Here is a 17,719-nt window from a genome sequence, read left to right on the forward strand (position 1 = left end):
GGGTGTTGAAGTCCAAAGCACCTGGAGGGCCAACGTTTGCCCATGCCTGGTCTACATTGACATATGATCCAGTTCAGTGCAGGTAATCTGGATTTTATATAGCAGTGTAGAAGGGGCCTAAGCCATTTAGAGCTTTAAATCAATGCTAGCATTTCAAATTAGGCCTGGAAACAAAAACTGGAAGCCAAATTTACAGTAATAATATTTGTTGAATACATTTGCCCAACTGTATCTACTGATTCTACATCCATGGATTCAATCATAGTTTTAATTCATGTAGTGGATGATTATTATTATTCTCTTTGGGAGCAAAGAAGCACTGAACTAATAATACTAAAAATTCCAACTTCACACAGGCCGGAAAATTCATAGCAACCCAGTGAAAGTTATTTTTAAAAAATATCAGCTACATTGGCTAGTCAACATTTTATCACATTTAAATTAAATTTAAATTTTAAAAATAGAAGTCCTTAATTAAGAGATGTGTGGTTGTTTGGTCACAGCGCAGGCATGGGCAAACTTGGGCCCTCAAGATGTTTTGGACTACAATTCCCACAATTCTTAACAGCTGGTAGGCTATTAGGTATTATAGGAGTTGAAGTCCAAAACACCTGGAGGGCCCAAGTTTGCCCATGCCTGCCATAAAGGCAGACATCATATTGATCCATACTTGAAAAAACAAAATAAGGCATGGATTTTTTTTAAAAAAAATTGTTTTTTAAAAAACAGGCAAATATATTTTATCACATTTAGATCATGGCGCCAACAGCAAGAAAATCTGGAGGAAAAGCTGCTAAACCGTTGCAGGAAGACCCAGTCGCACTCTCGTATGATTTTGAAGAAAATCCAAAAAAAAATCTGAGTGGATCTGAAGAGGATATTGGAGAAGGTGTGGTGAATATGTTATTAAAGTTTTTTTTTAACTTTTAGTAAAAACAAAATAGTCATCACATTTTCCAGTTGTGCAAGTCTTGTATTGTCGAAGGCTTTAATGTTAGGAATCACTGGGTTGTTGTAGGTTTTTTTGGGCTATATGACCATGTTCTAGAGGCATTCTCTCCTGACGTTTCGCATCTATGGTAAGCATCCTCAGAGGTAGTGAGGTCTGTTGTTACCCTTTTTCCTAGTTCCAACAGACCTCACTACCTCTGAGGATGCTTGCCATAGATACAGGCGAAACATCAGGAGAGAATGCCTCTAGAACATGGCCATATAGCCCGAAAAAACCTACAACAACCCTGTGCAAGTCTTGTTTGAGAAGATAGTGGGACCAAGCTTTTGGGACAATAAAGCAGCAATAGGAAATAATACCAGGCCAATTAGATTTGTCGCTGATGACCAAGACGGTTTTAAACGGTGTATTTTAATATTTTGATAAATGTTTTTAATGTTTATGTGTATACCCATATGAATTCTTGTCCGGCATTGAATGTTTGCCGTACATAAGCTGTGCTCCGTCCCGAGTCCCCTTCGGGGTGGGAAGAGCGGAATATAAATGTTTTAAATAAATAAAATAAATAAAAGACAACTTGTAAAACTACAACTCCATTATTTCATACCATTGAGTCATGGCAGTTAAAGTAGTGTCAAACTGCATTAATTCTACACTGCAGATGCACCTTACATTGTTTTTAAAAATATATAAAACAGCAGGCTGAAGCTCTAGGAAAGGTGTTATTTCTATATTAAGGATAGAAGATTGTAGAGTTCAGCATTTTAAATTGTCTCAGAAAAAAGAATATCAAAAGCACAGTAAAATGTAGAAAGCTATTATAGTTCTGCACTTGGATGCATCCTCCTGTCTGTAAATCCACTATGGGAAATAATGCTGAACCAGATAGATTTTTTTCGGTAATTTAGCAGGGCTCCTCTTGTATTCTTTATTTTATTCATGGGTGTGGACCTTTTTGAATTATTACCATCTGGTAGACAGTACAGGATGACAAAGACAAACAGACTGAGATATAGCTTTTATCCTAAACCTGTAACCTTTGAACTCAATGGTTTTGCATTGATGTGGCTTTGGGGGCTGTGCGATGGTGGTTGGAATGCAGAGAGAGGAGTGTTGCTTTTGTGATGTTTGCTGGGGAAAGCATTTAATTATGTTGTACAATGTGCAATGACAATACAATTATTCTAGTCTATCTATTCTATTTTATCGCTGTCCCTGTTAAGAGAGACAATTCTGTACATGATGGAGAAAGCATATGTATCTTATGTATTACTTTACAGTGACATATCACAGTGCTTGTCTTACAACAATATCAATAGAGAGTTGAATGAAACCTTAAATCAATAGATTTGTTTGGCTATTTATTTTTTGTGGCCTACATAAAGTAGAACCTTATCTATGAAAGATTATTTCATTATGAATGATTTGTATGATTTGTGATTAAGTTCAGCTAGTGTGTATTATTTCCCATCATGACCTGGCTATGTAGTACAGTATACTAATGATTATGAATAGTTTTATACTTATAATGGTCGCATTTTTCAAATACATTCTTTTCAATACTTTAAGAACTATATAAGCAAGCACTGGGTTTGAATCCGCACTTGGCCATGGAAACCCACTAAATGTCCTTGAACAAGTCACACACTCTCTGCTTCAGAGGAAGGCAAAGGCAATTCCCTCTCTGAACAAATCTTGCCAAGAAAAAGCCCATGAGAGCCTTAGATTATAATCAATTCAGAAACACTTTATAGGCAAGCAATAACAACAAACAGCAATATAATTATGTACAGCATTTTATTCCATGTACTTTAAGTGGCATAGCCATATAAAGGGACAGAGGTGGTGTGTGATATGCAGACAACCCTAGCTTCAATTAATTTAAAGAGCAAGGTAAGACCTGTGTGTAGATCAAGGGATTGACCTATTCTTTATTTTCAGTTATCCTGCACTGATGTTATAAATTATTGCATTTTCCCTTATAAAGATGAAACTCCAGTGATAGATAAACATGGAAAGAAAAGGCCTTCAGTGACTCCTCATGGGGCAGTTGAAGAAGATGTTGGGTAAACGTTTTTAATTATTGCATACTAATGTCCTATTAAATAGTTATTATTAATTAGATTTCAATGTTTTAAAAATACTATATTCAGAAGTATTTAGTATTCATACATTGGTATGGGTTTCTAAATATAATTGTATTCTTTATGTCGACTTAGAGGTAAGCCTGTTAAATTTAGTGTGGCTAAATAATTAACTATAGTTTAAATGTATTTTTATAATTTCCTATATTTTACCTAGAATTATAACAAAGAATTTCTTTTAAGATATTTGGTTGGAGGCAACAGCAATCTTTCTCCAACATAGAGCTTCCTTTAATAGAAGTATTTGAGTGAAGGGAATTTTTCTGTAGCTTCTTTACCTGAAAAAGGGAATTCATAGAAAAAGTTCACATAAATTAATGAAGTAGAATAATACAGAAATAAGTTAATTCCCTAGTTAATATTCAGACAGACAGCTCTCTGTGCTACCAGTCAAAAGGTATCATGTGGATATTTTGTCTTTACTCCTTCAATTTTTATGATGAGAAAAAGATGCAAAAAGCCATGGAAAAAAGTGGCAAGGTTCAAGTAGAAGATATGGATCAATCACAGAATTCTGTATTTAAAGCATGGTAGTTATAACCCAATAAAAGTCTAATCTGGACACTCTTAAGAGTAATTCTATCACTTCATTTTCCTAGCTAATGAGTATGTATGTTTAGAATTGAAGCCTTAAATTTGCCCTAATTTCCAGGTATCCTAAAAATAATGCAGCAACTGTCACCTTTTTTAGCACCTTCAATAAAGAACAATTGAAATCCCCACTGAGCCTGTGAAACCTACTGGTTGACCTTGGACAAATCACATTCTTTCAGCCTCAGAAGATGGCAAAGGCACACCCCCTCTGATCAAAATCTTGCCACCAATACCGTAATAGGTGTGCTTTAGAAAAATGATAAATTGGACATGACTTGAAGGCACACAGCAACAAACACTTCTCATAGAGAATTATAACCATAAAATTACACCCCTTCACAATCTTAATATTGTCATTCATACTTACAAGTTCTTTCTGAATTAGGTATCAATTTAAATTGGTCTCCTTATAATATAGTGTTAAATATCTTCAACTTTGTTGCTATTACAAATATAATGATAAAAACTGATGTTTTTATAATAATGTCTTAAATTGTGAAACATTTTATAGGGGAGAAGTACAGAATATGCTGGAACGATTTGGAGGTATGTGCCTTTTAAATTTTAAAAAATCTATCAGCATCTAATATTTCAGCCTAACAAGATTTTGTTTTTAATTTCCCTTTTGTTTTATAAAATCAGCACCTTGTTTTATAAAAGGAGCACCTTGTTGCTACTCACATTAAGCACTTGCATTTTATAGTTATCGATCAAATATGTCTCATTCAGTGCTTCTTAAACTATTGATATAGCTGACCAGCAGTTTTAATTTTAAATATGCAAAGAATATTTCATTGAGTTAGCATAATTTCACGGAAAGATGCTCACAGAGCAGTTTTGAATAGCATGGAACTAGTTTATATTAGCTGTATTTATATGTCATGCTAACCAGGCATTGGCAAACTTCAGCTCTCTGGGTGTTTTGGACTTCAATTCCTAACAGCTTACTGGCTGTTAGGAATTGTGGTAGCTGAAGTCCAAAACACCTGGAGGACTGAAGTTTGCCCATGCCGTGCTAAACTATGCTTTGGTGCAGGTGTGAGTAGCTGCAGGGTTCACACACATTTCCATCGGTGATTCATTACAGCACAAATCTCTTCTTGACAATCTCTTCATAGTCCACTGAACACCTCTTTTTACCTCTAACATCATCAGTCAGGCAAAAGGTTCCTTGGAAATAATTAAAGAATTTGGGCCTCTCTCAACTCTGGGAGAACAGCTGACATTTTAGTAAGCAGTTAGTACTACATGGAACGTGAAAGTTAACCCTATGCATGTCTTTCTTCACTTGCTTTGGAGACTAATACTTCTCCCTTCTTTACTGAAGATCTCCCCTTGGCTATTGCGTGACTAAGCCCCTGGACCCAGACACAAAGCTGTTGCAACTGCTGTTGAGATATCCAATGGACCTCAGCAAATGATCAAATCATTTTTGGTCTGCTGTGGGTATATAGCTAGATGATTCTGTGACAACCTCCACTTTTGTCTTGGTAGAAATGGCTTGAGATGGGAGGTAGGGGAGAGAGAGGGGCTCCAGCAATTCAACAGTAAATTGTGGGGTAGGTAAACAAGTTGGTGCAGTGCAGTTCCTCAGGCAGAACTGTTACACTATGAAGGAGTTCACTTTCATTTTGAATGGACTTTATAAATTTTAAGTTGTAGAATGTCCTCTAAAAATACACTACCTAATGATTGTCTTCTATAGCGGACATTAATAAAGCTCTTCTAGCTAAAAGGAAAAGATTAGAATTGTACACAAAGGCTTCTCTCAAAACAAGCAACCAGAAGATAGAACATGTCTGGAAAACACAACAGGACCAGAGGTAAAGAGTTATTTTAACTCAATCTGTATATTTTGCAGACAATTGTCTTACTTAATCACCTTATTTGAAGGGTCTGTTCCTGATGGTCCCCAAATGGATTTCAGACTCATGTGGAAAAACCAGAATATGGCCATATAGCCCGAAAAACTACAACAATCCAACCAGAGTGACTTTTCCCAAAACATCAAGGCTGGGGCAAGATGAATATGTACATTTTGCCTTTGAGTAAACATGGCTTGACATTAATTGAAATTCATGTTCTGAAAAAATGTCAGGATTATCACTAAATTGAATCTAACATCTTATTTTTTCAATTTGATAGAAAACAGACAGGTCTGTGCTCCCACAAATATAGCAAAACTTTGTTATTTAAGTTTTGTGTGACCTTTACACTGAGTTTATAACTTATCCATTATTAATACCCGTGCATTTATTTTGTAAGGCATGCCATATTATTTTAGGTGCTAAAAATGTGTATATTTTAGGCTGAAGGTCAACCAAGAATATTCTCAGCAGTTCATGCATGTTTTTCATCAATGGGATGCTGATATGCAGAAGGCAGAAGAACAAGAAGAAAAATTAGCGGTTTGTTTTACTTAGATTTAGTTTTAACTGTGTTAAATGCCAAATGCAGTATCTCATATTTTATTATATCAGAGCATGGGAAATTATCATTCACCTATGGAAGAGGTAGCAGACATAGTAAGCCCAGTAATCTACTGAAGTTGAAAAGATTTGGAAAAAATGACTGATGTTCAAGCAGTAATTTGCACATGAATTAAGTTCTGTATAAACCTAATATACTTGTGCCGTGATTTGTGTTAGGGAAAAACTACCCTAACATATAGCAGAGTATCCAAAAACAAACGGGATATAAAAGTTGAGCATCAGCTCATTAGTGAGCAGAGCATGAAGTACTGTGTGATGTGGTTGTAAAGAATTCAGAGCTTAGGAGGCAAATATGTAGAGTCCAATCTTTTAAAAAATCACAAAAGATTTATTTACAATAATAAGAAATAACTGTATTCCTTAATAATCAAGAACTGGGTCTGAGCTACTCTAACATCCATCCATCTCTAAGGTTTCAAGGGAGGGAAAACCCCAATCACTACATCTCTTCTGATACACAAGCAGAGAGAGATCTCAAAGCACACAGCACATACTCTCCATACTAAAGTGTAAAAGGCAGAAGTCGGATTTAAAAAGCTTGCAGTAGAAAAATATCCATTTTAAACAATCAGAATGAGAGCAGAAAGAGAGAGGAGAAAAAAAAAGATGCATTCCTACTGTCATTCAGGAGACATGGGGGAAAGGAAACCCTTAGTCTATGCTAAGCTAACTAGACTGTTCCTCATTGAGGACTTGGACTTGGGCAGTGTGGGGTTGAATTCCAACAATCCTCTTCTTCAACCATAACTACACATGTCCATCAGGTTCATAATCTTCTTTGGGTACAGAAGATGGTGAACCTGATGGAATGGTGCAGGTATGGTTGAAGGAAGAAGACTGTTGGAATTCAACAATTTGTTCCTCAAATTGATAACGGATATGAAAACTTACAGAGTTAGGAATGTCCAAGGATGTTTAAATAAGCACAGATTTCAGTGAAATATAAGTATTCACATACTAAATACCAGCAAGGTGAAATTAGGTAAGCCACTGTATAAGAGAAAACACATTACACTATTTTCTCAGAATAAGGGCTCATGCTTGTTCACGAGCCCTTATCTGAATATAAAGCAGAGACTTATAAATCAATGAAATTCACATATAAAAATAGCATTATTTTTAAATTTCCATATAATTAACATTAAAATGGCCTGGCTATAGATTTTGGTTTCTTGCCCTTCTTTCCTCATGAGCGTCCCTCCAAAATTGCTAAACAAAGGATCAGAGAATGCAACTGTAGTTGTTGTGAGAAGTTTTTAAGAGTCAAAAAAAGTAGCGCTCTGATGATGAAAGATATCACTACCTAACTTAGGGGAATCCTTCTTCCATAAGTAACCAGAGTCAGCAAGGTGACCAGAGCCCCTGCATATTTTGTTCAGGGGGCACAGGATCTGCTATGAGGGAGGCAGCAGAAAGCTCTGTTGTGCATGTATAAATCTGGATCTAACCCAGTATGATTGAGTCACTGACTCTATTGTACCTTTATTATGTCGTCGCTGTCCCTTCTTTAGAGCATGTTTCGGCAACAACAAAAGGTTTTTCAACAAGCAAGAATCGTTCAGGGTCAGAGACTGAAGACAATTAAACAGCTGTATGAACAGTTTTTAAAGGTCAAGTATCTGCTCTTTAAAGCAAAGCATTGGCTTTTATATATGTAGATGTATGTTGGCTATATTGCTGCGCTGTAGATCTCTTATCTTTGTAGCTTTTCTTGTTGAGCAGTTTTGAAATAACCTTTTTTGTAAAGTAGCACCAAGAACTGAAGCTGCTTTGTGTCTCTTTATAGGGAGATAAAGTGGGATAGTAGCAATAGTGGTGGTAATAATAATAATAATAATAATAATAATAATAATAATAATGCTTTGAGTGGAGTTTTAACAGTATTAAATGTAACTTTACTTCCAATGCTTTGACAGCAACACATCTAAAATACTAAAACATGTTCAGACTGTTAGTTTTCCTCTTCTTAACCAATTGGGCAAATTCACATGCATTACTTAATATGAACCTACATCAGATTTTCATGAAATTGAACTCCTATTTTAGACTATGGAAGACATGGAGAAGAGTCATGAAAGTCTTTTAGCAGGTGCACAAAGTGAACTTCGCAAGGAAATGGCTATGTTGCAAAAAAAAATAATGATGGACACCGTAAGTGTTAACACTGATTTATGAAAACTTCAGTAACATTTTAAAATAGAACATTTAAATAGAAAAATTAAACATTCAGCATTTATAATTTGAGTCAGAACACTATGGTACAAAATGTTACAACTGATCAGTATTTTTCCTTTTTTCTCATAACAGCAACAGCAAGAGATGGCAACTGTTCGCAAATCTCTTCAGTCCATGTTATTCTGATGGCTCAGTGGAGAAACAACTTGTACCTAAGTAACATGATACAATGTATACATTAGCCAAGAAGAAAAAGAGCCCATGTTGTATTCCATGTTAAAAATTACATAGTGTTTGAGAATAAATCAAATGGCATTCTTTATATCAATAGAAGAAATTACTAAATGTGTTTATTTTGTCAACTTCTGCTATCATTCTGTAGTATTAACATGACTGCACCCATTTTCTTTCACCACTTAAGTTATATAGCTAGTTAATGCAGTTAAGACACAACTTTGAAAGCTGGAGATACGCAGGCCCTGTTGACAAATTAAGTGTCCTTAAGCAAATATTCTGAAGTGATATATTATATTAGGAAGTCATAAAAGACAACTAGGAGAACTCAGGGGGTTGGATCATACTGAAATAATTGTTTGCCTGCAACAACATGTTTATACCTCTATAGATACTACCTGAAAGTGAGGAAAAATATTCTCTTGTGTATCAACCAGAGTAATATACCTTTAATGAGAGATGAACAACTATGCATAAGAACGTTCATATTGCCTTAAATTACAGTGTATATTTTGCTAATTTAAGATTTCCTTAATTGTAAGGTGCTGTAATAATTTGCCAATTTATGGTCTTTCTGTAAGCCATATGTGAATAGATGATAAATCAGTTTACTGTTAATATTAAAAAAGGAATGTCATGAATAATTATTGTGACAGTTCATGTAACTGAATGAAAAGCTCCAAACTAAGATATCTGAAGTGATCCTTGAATAAAAGCTTGTATATTAATAAAGTATCTATCTCCAGCTGAAATGCCCCTTTCTCCAGGCAGCGAAAGCTTAATCCAATGAGATTTGTTTCATTGTTTTCAAATAAATAAATATTGTACATTTTTGTATTGTAACATGCAGGTAATTTAAACCCTAAAATGAAACAACATTTTCATGTCTACAAAACATTGTAGATTTAGCCACTGAAACTTGGAATATTTAAGTGATGAATTTTAACAAAAATCCACTTGGTCTTTACATCTGATATTACTATGGATATTGTCTTAGAAAAATCACAATATCTTCCTAAAAATTATGACAATAGAACAAGGGGAGTTGTGGTTCCACCCACTCCAGTTTCTCTGATAATTTCCTTGAATTGTATGGGTTTATTTAAATTGCAAGATTTACAATCTTAAATCCACTCCAAGCAGTTTCTCTGTCCATAATCTAGAATTGGATTGCAGCATGCAAATCTAAGATTTGTAATACAAAACACTGGCTTCTGAAATCTCCATTATTTGTGAGCATTTCTTTTTGCACTATTCTTTGGTTAAAGATCAGTTTTCATTTGCTTCAAGGTTATGAGTTAAATAGAGGGATCAAAGGCTATTGTGGAGGTCACAAAAAGCACTTAAAGGATTTAGCAATATTTGTATCTGGCCTATATGCCAGTAAAGCATATTACCAAACTATACAAATGCCTGGGGATTACAGGTTCATGGACTAGGAGGGGTAAATTAGGGTAGGGATCAATTTCATATCTATAGGGCCAAATCACATAATTGTTTCTGGCTGAAGCCTTAAATTCAATTTTGACATTCTTTCATATCTATAGAAATTAAGACATAATATCAAACAGGTTACAGGGTTGGACAAAATTATGGAATTTGTGACATTTTCCCAACCATTACTAGCACAAGTAAGTGCTGCAACATCTGTGGTCATTATAGTTTCTTGTCACATGCCCATGAGGTCATTTGGGACAAAGTCCATACTGGAATGTGTGAACTAAACATCAAAAAGGAAAACACAACATCCCAAGTACTCAAAGCAGCTTGTCAGATGGCAGTACCTAGCAATGACTGTGTCCTTACACGGCATCCTTCAGATCATTCCCAACAACATAAACCAAACAGAACTTTGAAAAAATATAGTTGTTAATCCCAAGTGTGTTTCTGCTAGTAGGAAATCAGTTCAGTCATTAGACCTACCCACATGCCATTAAGGTAGTTATAACTTTCTGATGAAAATATATATTCTTTGCACACACTAAAAATAGCAATGGAAGCCATACATTAATCTGCAGTGGCCTCTTTACTACTTGGAAAGAAGATGTGGCCAAATCATTAATAATAGAATTTTATTGGCAGTAAAAGATTGTGGTTCTTCAAAACAAGGTGGAATGTGCGGGTTTGCAGAGATCCTTGGACTTCATCTTTCATTAGCCATACAATGGCATAACAAGAGGGATGTAAGCTACAGTGCATCAACATCTGGTGAGCTGAAAGGTTCCTCGTCCTTATGCTGAGTATACAAGAACAAAATAGTCAGGGAGGAACTCATCACTCCTCAGCCAGGTCCATCTTTGAGCAAAAAGCTTGTAAAACAAAGTATTTAATTGGCAGGATGACAGATATACAAAAAGGGAAAAAAAGATCACTTGTCTAATTCCTGTACAAGGTTAACAAAATTAATAAATGAACAGATCTTTTTTCCTGTCTGAAATATCAAAGACTCTGTTATATTATATGACTTCATATTCTGGTCTACAGGTGAAAAGTTAAAAGAAAAATAGTTGATCTTACAGAGTGTTGTGTGGTTCCCAGAAATCACACAACACTCCAGTGAGTCTGGACGTGGAAACCTTTGACAATAACTTGATCTTATAATTATCTCTCCTCACTTCCTACTCATGTTTGATTGAAATTGCTGTTTTCCCCCCCTCCGTATAGGCTATAGTTGGTAATATTGGTGCCGGACAAGGAATGCTTTACTTTCTGGGTTTGGGGTGGGGGTTAGTACCATTGTGCCTATTTTATGTGTGGAAAAGTAGTGTGTATGTTTTTGTTTAAGGGGTTCAACACAAAGCTTGCTAGAGGAGGTCATGAAATGTCTCTCCACGCCAGCTTCTATTGTGGATACATTTCACACACAAAAACTTTTTAGGAAAAAAAATCTGTAATTTGGTGCTAGCAGAAGAAGCACTACTACTAGAATGCCATAATATTAGCACACAATTTATTTTTAAATCTTTCATCCAATATCTATGAGAAACTTCTATTAGGCAAGTAGATTTGAGATTGGGGACAAATCCCACTCTTAGGGCTACTATAAGATTGATAGTTCAGTCATTTTAAATTCAAAACACTATTGTGAAGGCTAATTGACCATATTTTCAAACTGGGTAATGGATAATCTTAAATACAGTAATTGTACCTATAATTCAATGTCAAGTTATTGTAAAAAGAGAGAGGTGGAGAGAGAGAGGCATATTTGCCTAAGGAACGATCAATATCTTTTGAGTTCTATTAGCTGCCAGGTACATTAAAATTTCAAGCATTTCTGTCTGCAAAGACCTGAATAAGGATTAGCTACGTTGTAGCAAAACACATCCTCACACACTTCATTCCTGACCAAAGTAATCAAGTCCCAGTAGAACCTATATGAACTTTGCATTATGTGATTAAAGAACTTCCTTAATTGAGAGCAAATGTAAAAAGCTCTCTCATTGGTTTCTTTACAAGCTTTCACATCTGTATTCCTTAAAGAAACATATTTTCCATCATTCCACAATTCCCCCCAACTCCTTCTCCTCTTCGTCTTTAGCTATAAGTCACTCATTATGGTTTTGAACCTGTTCAGGAGCTTGGTGAGGTGAGATTTTGAAGACTTGTATATGAAGGTGAGCAGCAATCTGTATGCATACCCCAATGGAATATCTCAGCAAATCAAGCAAGGATATGAACTAAAGAAAGAAAAACAGGTCAGAAATTAATTTCTACACTGTACAATATAATTATTCTGTGCTTAATATATAAAACTATAATGTAGGAATGTATGCCTTAATGACATTATTTTAATTTTTTTAAAAAAAATCAGTTCTGTATTTCAGAGATTAGTCTGCTTTGGCTGGAGATTCTGCACTCAGCAGGAGGTATGAGTGCCTTTTTAACTACAACGCCTGCATCTGGATCCAAACCAATGAATGCAAAGCAATTCAGCCATTGTTAAAAAATAAACATGTATTTTAATAGAATGTTGGAAAGCACTTTACCTGTATTGTTAACTCTTTTAGACATAAAAATAGCAGGTAGTATCTACACTGAAAGTCGGGAAATGAGGCAGAAGCCAAGGTGGAATTCCTTTCCTTATACTATTTAGTGAATTAGTGACTACATAACCTATCTTCATCTCAGCTGTGATGTGACAACATTTTTCACCAATTACACATCTTACATGTGATGAAATAAAGCCATATCCACCTGCATTGTGCCTTTAATTTTATCTGGAGCACAAAACTGGAGAGACCAACTAAAAATAACTACACACACTACACACCCAATCACAACCATTTTCAGGAATTTATAAAAAATGTAATACAACTGACAAAACAATGGAAAATTGCTTACCAGTGCTATCCACAGAACGATATATTCATCAATAAAGCCATTGAAGTACTGGTTTAGAAATAAGAGACCTGGCCCAATAAATGCTGTATCTTGTAAGAAGATTTCACTTTTTGTCATATGTGCTATCTGAAAAGAAATACACACTAAAGTTAGCAATTAGATTAAAATCTTTCAGTGTAATTTTATTTATTTGTAATTTAACTAACTATTCTAAGAATTGTTGTATTGATCCATCCAAACCACAAGAGCTGTAGTCAAAAGAAACTGAAGTTTTAGAATTTCTACCAAAAATACTTTATTTAAATTAAAGGCAAATCTTCCATCCCTCCCAAACCTTCATTATTCCTTTTTCATCTGCTTCCCAGCTAAAACAGCAAGGCATACCTGGCAAATTCAGGTTGTGATCTTTCAGGGTTTGGGAGGGAAAGTGGCTTCAAGCTATTCATATCTATCTAAACATCTAAATCTTATTGAAATTAACAGGGGTTTCTTTTGAATAGGTATGTATAAGATTGCTTTGTACAATGTAAGCGTCCGACTTATTTTAAAAAAACAATTAGAATTTTTCAGTGATTCTTATAGTAGCATGAACATTTTATATCATTTTGATGATGTTGATGATGATGATGATGATATGGCAACAAAAAACCTCCTTACCACTAATTTCTGTGTGATCTTGGCACTCACAAATCCAAATGTTAAGGCATAGAGGCAGGGATGCTTTTCAAACAGCTGGGTTGTGGACTTTTTATAGATCATTATTGCCAAAGTAATAATTAATCCTATATGGAGGCCTGGTGATAAAACACTTGTTCCCTAAAAGATAAATACATTTTGTTAATTCTTCAATAACCTTTTCCACATAAATGTGGCATAAAGAGATTAAAAATTTAGTACAATTTTCAAAAGATCACTAACAAAACAAGTTCAAATTGTGTTGGTACTTCAAATGCCTAAAATGGGTGGGAATAGTGTAGCCCTCCCAATGTTACTGAAATGCAAATCTCAACAATCTTCACAGTCTTCACAATCATCTATTCTGGGCTATGCCGATGTGGTATGTATATGAAAGTCTGCACATTTGTCTATCTCTGCCTAAATAAACTGTCCCCTGTCAAACCTCTATTGGGGTGGAAACATTGCTCCAAACAGCTGCTTGCTATGCTTCATTTGGCAGCTGTACCTGGAGTAAGACCTCAGATGTCAGATGGCACACATTGAAAGAAATGTTTGGAAAAGAGAAGGTTCTAAACTACAGGTGCAGAATTGAACCCAGAAATGAATAAGTAAGCCATGCTAATATATGTTCTGAAAACCTAAATCCAATCAACATCCCTTTGCTCCAACTGAAATGATCAAATGCCTTTCAAAGGCAGACCCACATAGAACACATTGCAGGAGTCAAATCTTGAGTCACCTAAGCAAGACTAATCCTGGCAGCATTGGATTTTCTGAGAAAATGTCACAGCTTGTGTACCAATGAACTACTGTTATGCTATTAACAAGACTCAGCAGACAATTCCAGAAGTACCACATAAATCCTCTATTCACTTGTCCCTTGGAATATTAAACAATATGACTTTTTGATCAGTGTAAGGCTGAACAGTAATTTTAACATTATTAAAGTCCGTGGTTAAGCATGATAAAACTCAAACAGCACACATTCCATTGCATAGATCAATCATACATTAAGAGAAATAAGGCTGTAATCCTATACACACTCATTTAGGAGTAAAATCCAACAAATTCCATGGGAGTTATTTCTGAGTAAGCATACATGGAATTACAATGTTAACACTACACATCAGCTGCTATTAAAAAAACAAAACACTTACTGCTATTGTGGATCCGTTCTTCCCAACTCCTCCTCCGAAGATAACTCTGAAATAATTGTAACTGGAATATATTGCACCACACACTATCCCAGCGACAGGTAACATTTTCAGCCTCAGGTCTAACATAGGAATCTTGAAGAAAGAGCACAAAATTGAGGATATGTTATTACTTTTCCACTATGTTAAACTAGATGTATTTGAACTATCCATTTTTCTTTACTAAAATTAAACACAGGTCATACTCATGCCATTAATTAAGATCTGATGCAGAGCACAGCAATTTAATTCTGTTAGGAACGCCAAGGTTACATTTAAATTCAGAGAAAAAGACTACGGTAGGATCATTAAACAATATGTACCCAACTTCTAGCCATTTTATGAAAAGTGGATAGTTCCTCCAAACACATTGGTCAAAACAGTAGCAGCACCACCACAGGAAATGCAAACACCATCTGCCTGTTTTGTTTCATTTATATCATGCCATTATGAAACTGCGAAACTCATTCTTGAGCTGACAGAGACCTTTAGCAGAAGTATTTACCTTTCTGATTCAATTGTAGTTTCAAGGAAACTTCCAAGAGGCAGCAGAGGATTAAAAAGAAAAGTAAAAAAAATGAATTTCCTGTAACCTACCAGGTTACGTTTTAGAAGACAAACCTGCCTAAGGAAGTCACTGAGACTGTATCTCAAACATGCCAGCAGTTCATGCAAAACAAAAGAAAGACTTTCACAATGAAGACTTTTTAAAAAGTCAGTGTTTCAATTGATTTTTAACACAAGCATTTGGAGAGGACATTTAATTAATTTTAGCAATATCCTAGTACTGGAGTTCTTAACATAGAATCATAAAGCTGGAAGAGACTTTGTGGGGCCATCCAGTCCAATCTCCTGCCAAAAAGCAGGAAAACCACTTCTTGGCAGGTTATTTAAATATGCAAGCATACTAGAATATGTTGATTTAGTAGTAAATATAGTTTTTAGAAAGTGGGAGCTACGTCATAACTCCTTATAAGCGAATAGAGCTCATTTTTCAGCCCCTCACATGTTGGACTAGATACCTGAAAGATTCAGGTTCAAATCCTCACTTTGAGTGGGCCAATCTCTCTTAGCCTGATTGACTTCACAAGATTGTATGAAGAGAAAGTGAGAGGAAAGCCATATATGGGTTTGAGCTTTTGGAAGAAAGCTGGAACTGACAGTTAACATATAAATAAATATATCACTACAATTGAGCTAATTTCTTGGATTTCAAAGCATCTAATTATGCATTGCAGTGCTAGTAATGGCACTGAGTGAAGCAACAGAAAAACACCTCTCCCCACAGTCATAAGAACCATGGTTTCAGAGATGGTACTATGTGCATTCTTATTTTTGTCAACTTTTCTGAGATGGACTTTTCAGGACACAGCAAATATTCTGAAAAGGAGTATTTACTGGAAATTTTTGTATTCCAGTGGTTTATGGTGATAAATTCAGTACAATACTAGTGAGTGTAGCTTGTTTCCCCAGCTGAATCAACATTTATACAAGACTACAGAACTGAGAATATTGTGAAATTAAAATGCTCTAGGCATAATACTCATGCCTCAAACTGATTTGAATGAATTAATATAAATATCACTTATGGCAGATGGGGTCTTTTTCCTTTGTGTAGTTCTAAACTCATGCATAGAATGGCACATCACAACATCAAGGAGACAGAGTGTTGGAACTATGGGGGGGAGGGGGGAAGCATCCTAAAGTAGAGAAAACCAGGTCTTATTTTTAAAGGAGGGATTTTAGAAATGTTTAACAAACTGGAACAGAGGTACAATACAAAGCAGTAGAAGGAACTACTAAAGAGCTAAACACAGGACTGATTAATATATAATAATCGAGGTTTGACATCTGTATCCAATTACCTTTGCATCCCACATTGTTGTTCCACCAAATGCAGATAACACAAAGAGAATCATTATGGCTATCTGTACTTCAGTGACATCAACTCTAAAAGGAAAGAGAAATTAAATTTGTCCAGATTAATGACTTATTAGGATTCATGCACAGAGTCGTTTATAGTATACTAGCTGTGCCCTGCCACGCATTGCTGTGGCCTATAGTAAAACTTATCAAAGTTGAGGTAGATATCTAGACTATTATGAAAGAGAGGTCCCTACCTATTCCTTCCCCCTTTTCCTCCCCCTTTCTCTCCTTTCTTCCTTCTCTAACTCTTTCTTTCTTTCCTTCTTTCACTACTTGGTTTCATCCTTCTCTCTTTCCTTCATTCCCTCCCCCTTTCTTCCTTTGACCTTTCTTCCCTCCCTGTTTGCTTCCTTCTTTCTCTTTTTATTTCCTTTTATTTCACCACCATCAGAACAATAACAATAATGCAATGCATTGCCTCCGGGACCTGACACCTCTCCCATTTCCCCTAAAAGGGTCTCAGAGGAACAATAGCATCATCATAATAATAATAGAAATAACAACCTTTACCCGCCACGTGTTGCTGTGGCCAATCTTCCCTCTTTCTCTCCTTCTTTCCCTCCCTCCCTCCCTCCCTCCCTCCCTCCCTCCCTCCCTCCCTCCTTCCTTCCTTCCTTCCTTCCTTCCTTCCTTCCTTCCCATCTTTCCTTCTCCTCTTCTTTCTCTATCTCTTTCCTTCCTTCCCCCTTTTTCTTTCTTTTCTGCTGTCTCTCTTTCCTTTCCTTCCATCTTTCCTTTTCTTTCCTTTTCTTCTTCCTCTAACTTTCCTTCCTTCCCCCTTTTTCTTTACCTCCCTTTCTCTTTCTTCCTTCTTTCCTTCCTTCCTGTCTTTCCTAGATTTTGACAGGGCGGGAAGGGGCGGGGTGGGGTTTGGAGGTGGCCTGAAGTAAAAGGAGGTAAGATTGGGGCAGGGGAGTGATGGAGCGTGGGGTTGCGTGTGTGTGCGCGGCGGCGGGGGGAGTGATGGAGCCTGGGGTTGCGTGTGTGTGT

At 35.9% G+C, this 17,719-nt stretch overlaps 2 protein-coding genes across 2 annotated transcripts in view; one reads left to right on the forward strand and one right to left on the reverse strand.

Moving 5' to 3' along the window:
- The first annotated feature begins 756 nt into the window (after positions 1-756).
- SYCP3 (synaptonemal complex protein 3) lies at positions 757-8,543 on the forward strand. The gene is made up of 8 exons (XM_067469236.1): positions 757-889; positions 2,940-3,018; positions 4,202-4,236; positions 5,396-5,513; positions 5,999-6,098; positions 7,694-7,792; positions 8,229-8,333; positions 8,490-8,543. The coding sequence occupies exons 1-8, from the start codon at positions 757-759 to the stop codon at positions 8,541-8,543; spliced, it is 723 nt and encodes a 240-aa protein (XP_067325337.1).
- Positions 8,335-17,719, reverse strand: part of CHPT1 (choline phosphotransferase 1) — a 36,119-nt gene continuing 26,734 nt past the window's right edge. Inside the window, exons 4-9 of the mRNA XM_060776874.2 lie at positions 16,669-16,753; positions 14,768-14,899; positions 13,590-13,748; positions 12,933-13,058; positions 12,158-12,268; positions 8,335-8,569 (exon numbers count right to left, since the gene is read on the reverse strand). Coding sequence (XP_060632857.2) covers positions 8,525-8,569; positions 12,158-12,268; positions 12,933-13,058; positions 13,590-13,748; positions 14,768-14,899; positions 16,669-16,753 — 658 coding nt within the window. The 3' untranslated portion in view covers positions 8,335-8,524. The remainder of the gene's footprint in view (positions 8,570-12,157; positions 12,269-12,932; positions 13,059-13,589; positions 13,749-14,767; positions 14,900-16,668; positions 16,754-17,719) is intronic.

This window comes from Anolis sagrei, chromosome 5 (assembly GCF_037176765.1).
Source record: "Anolis sagrei isolate rAnoSag1 chromosome 5, rAnoSag1.mat, whole genome shotgun sequence".
Taxonomy (NCBI): Eukaryota; Metazoa; Chordata; class Lepidosauria; order Squamata; family Dactyloidae; genus Anolis; species Anolis sagrei.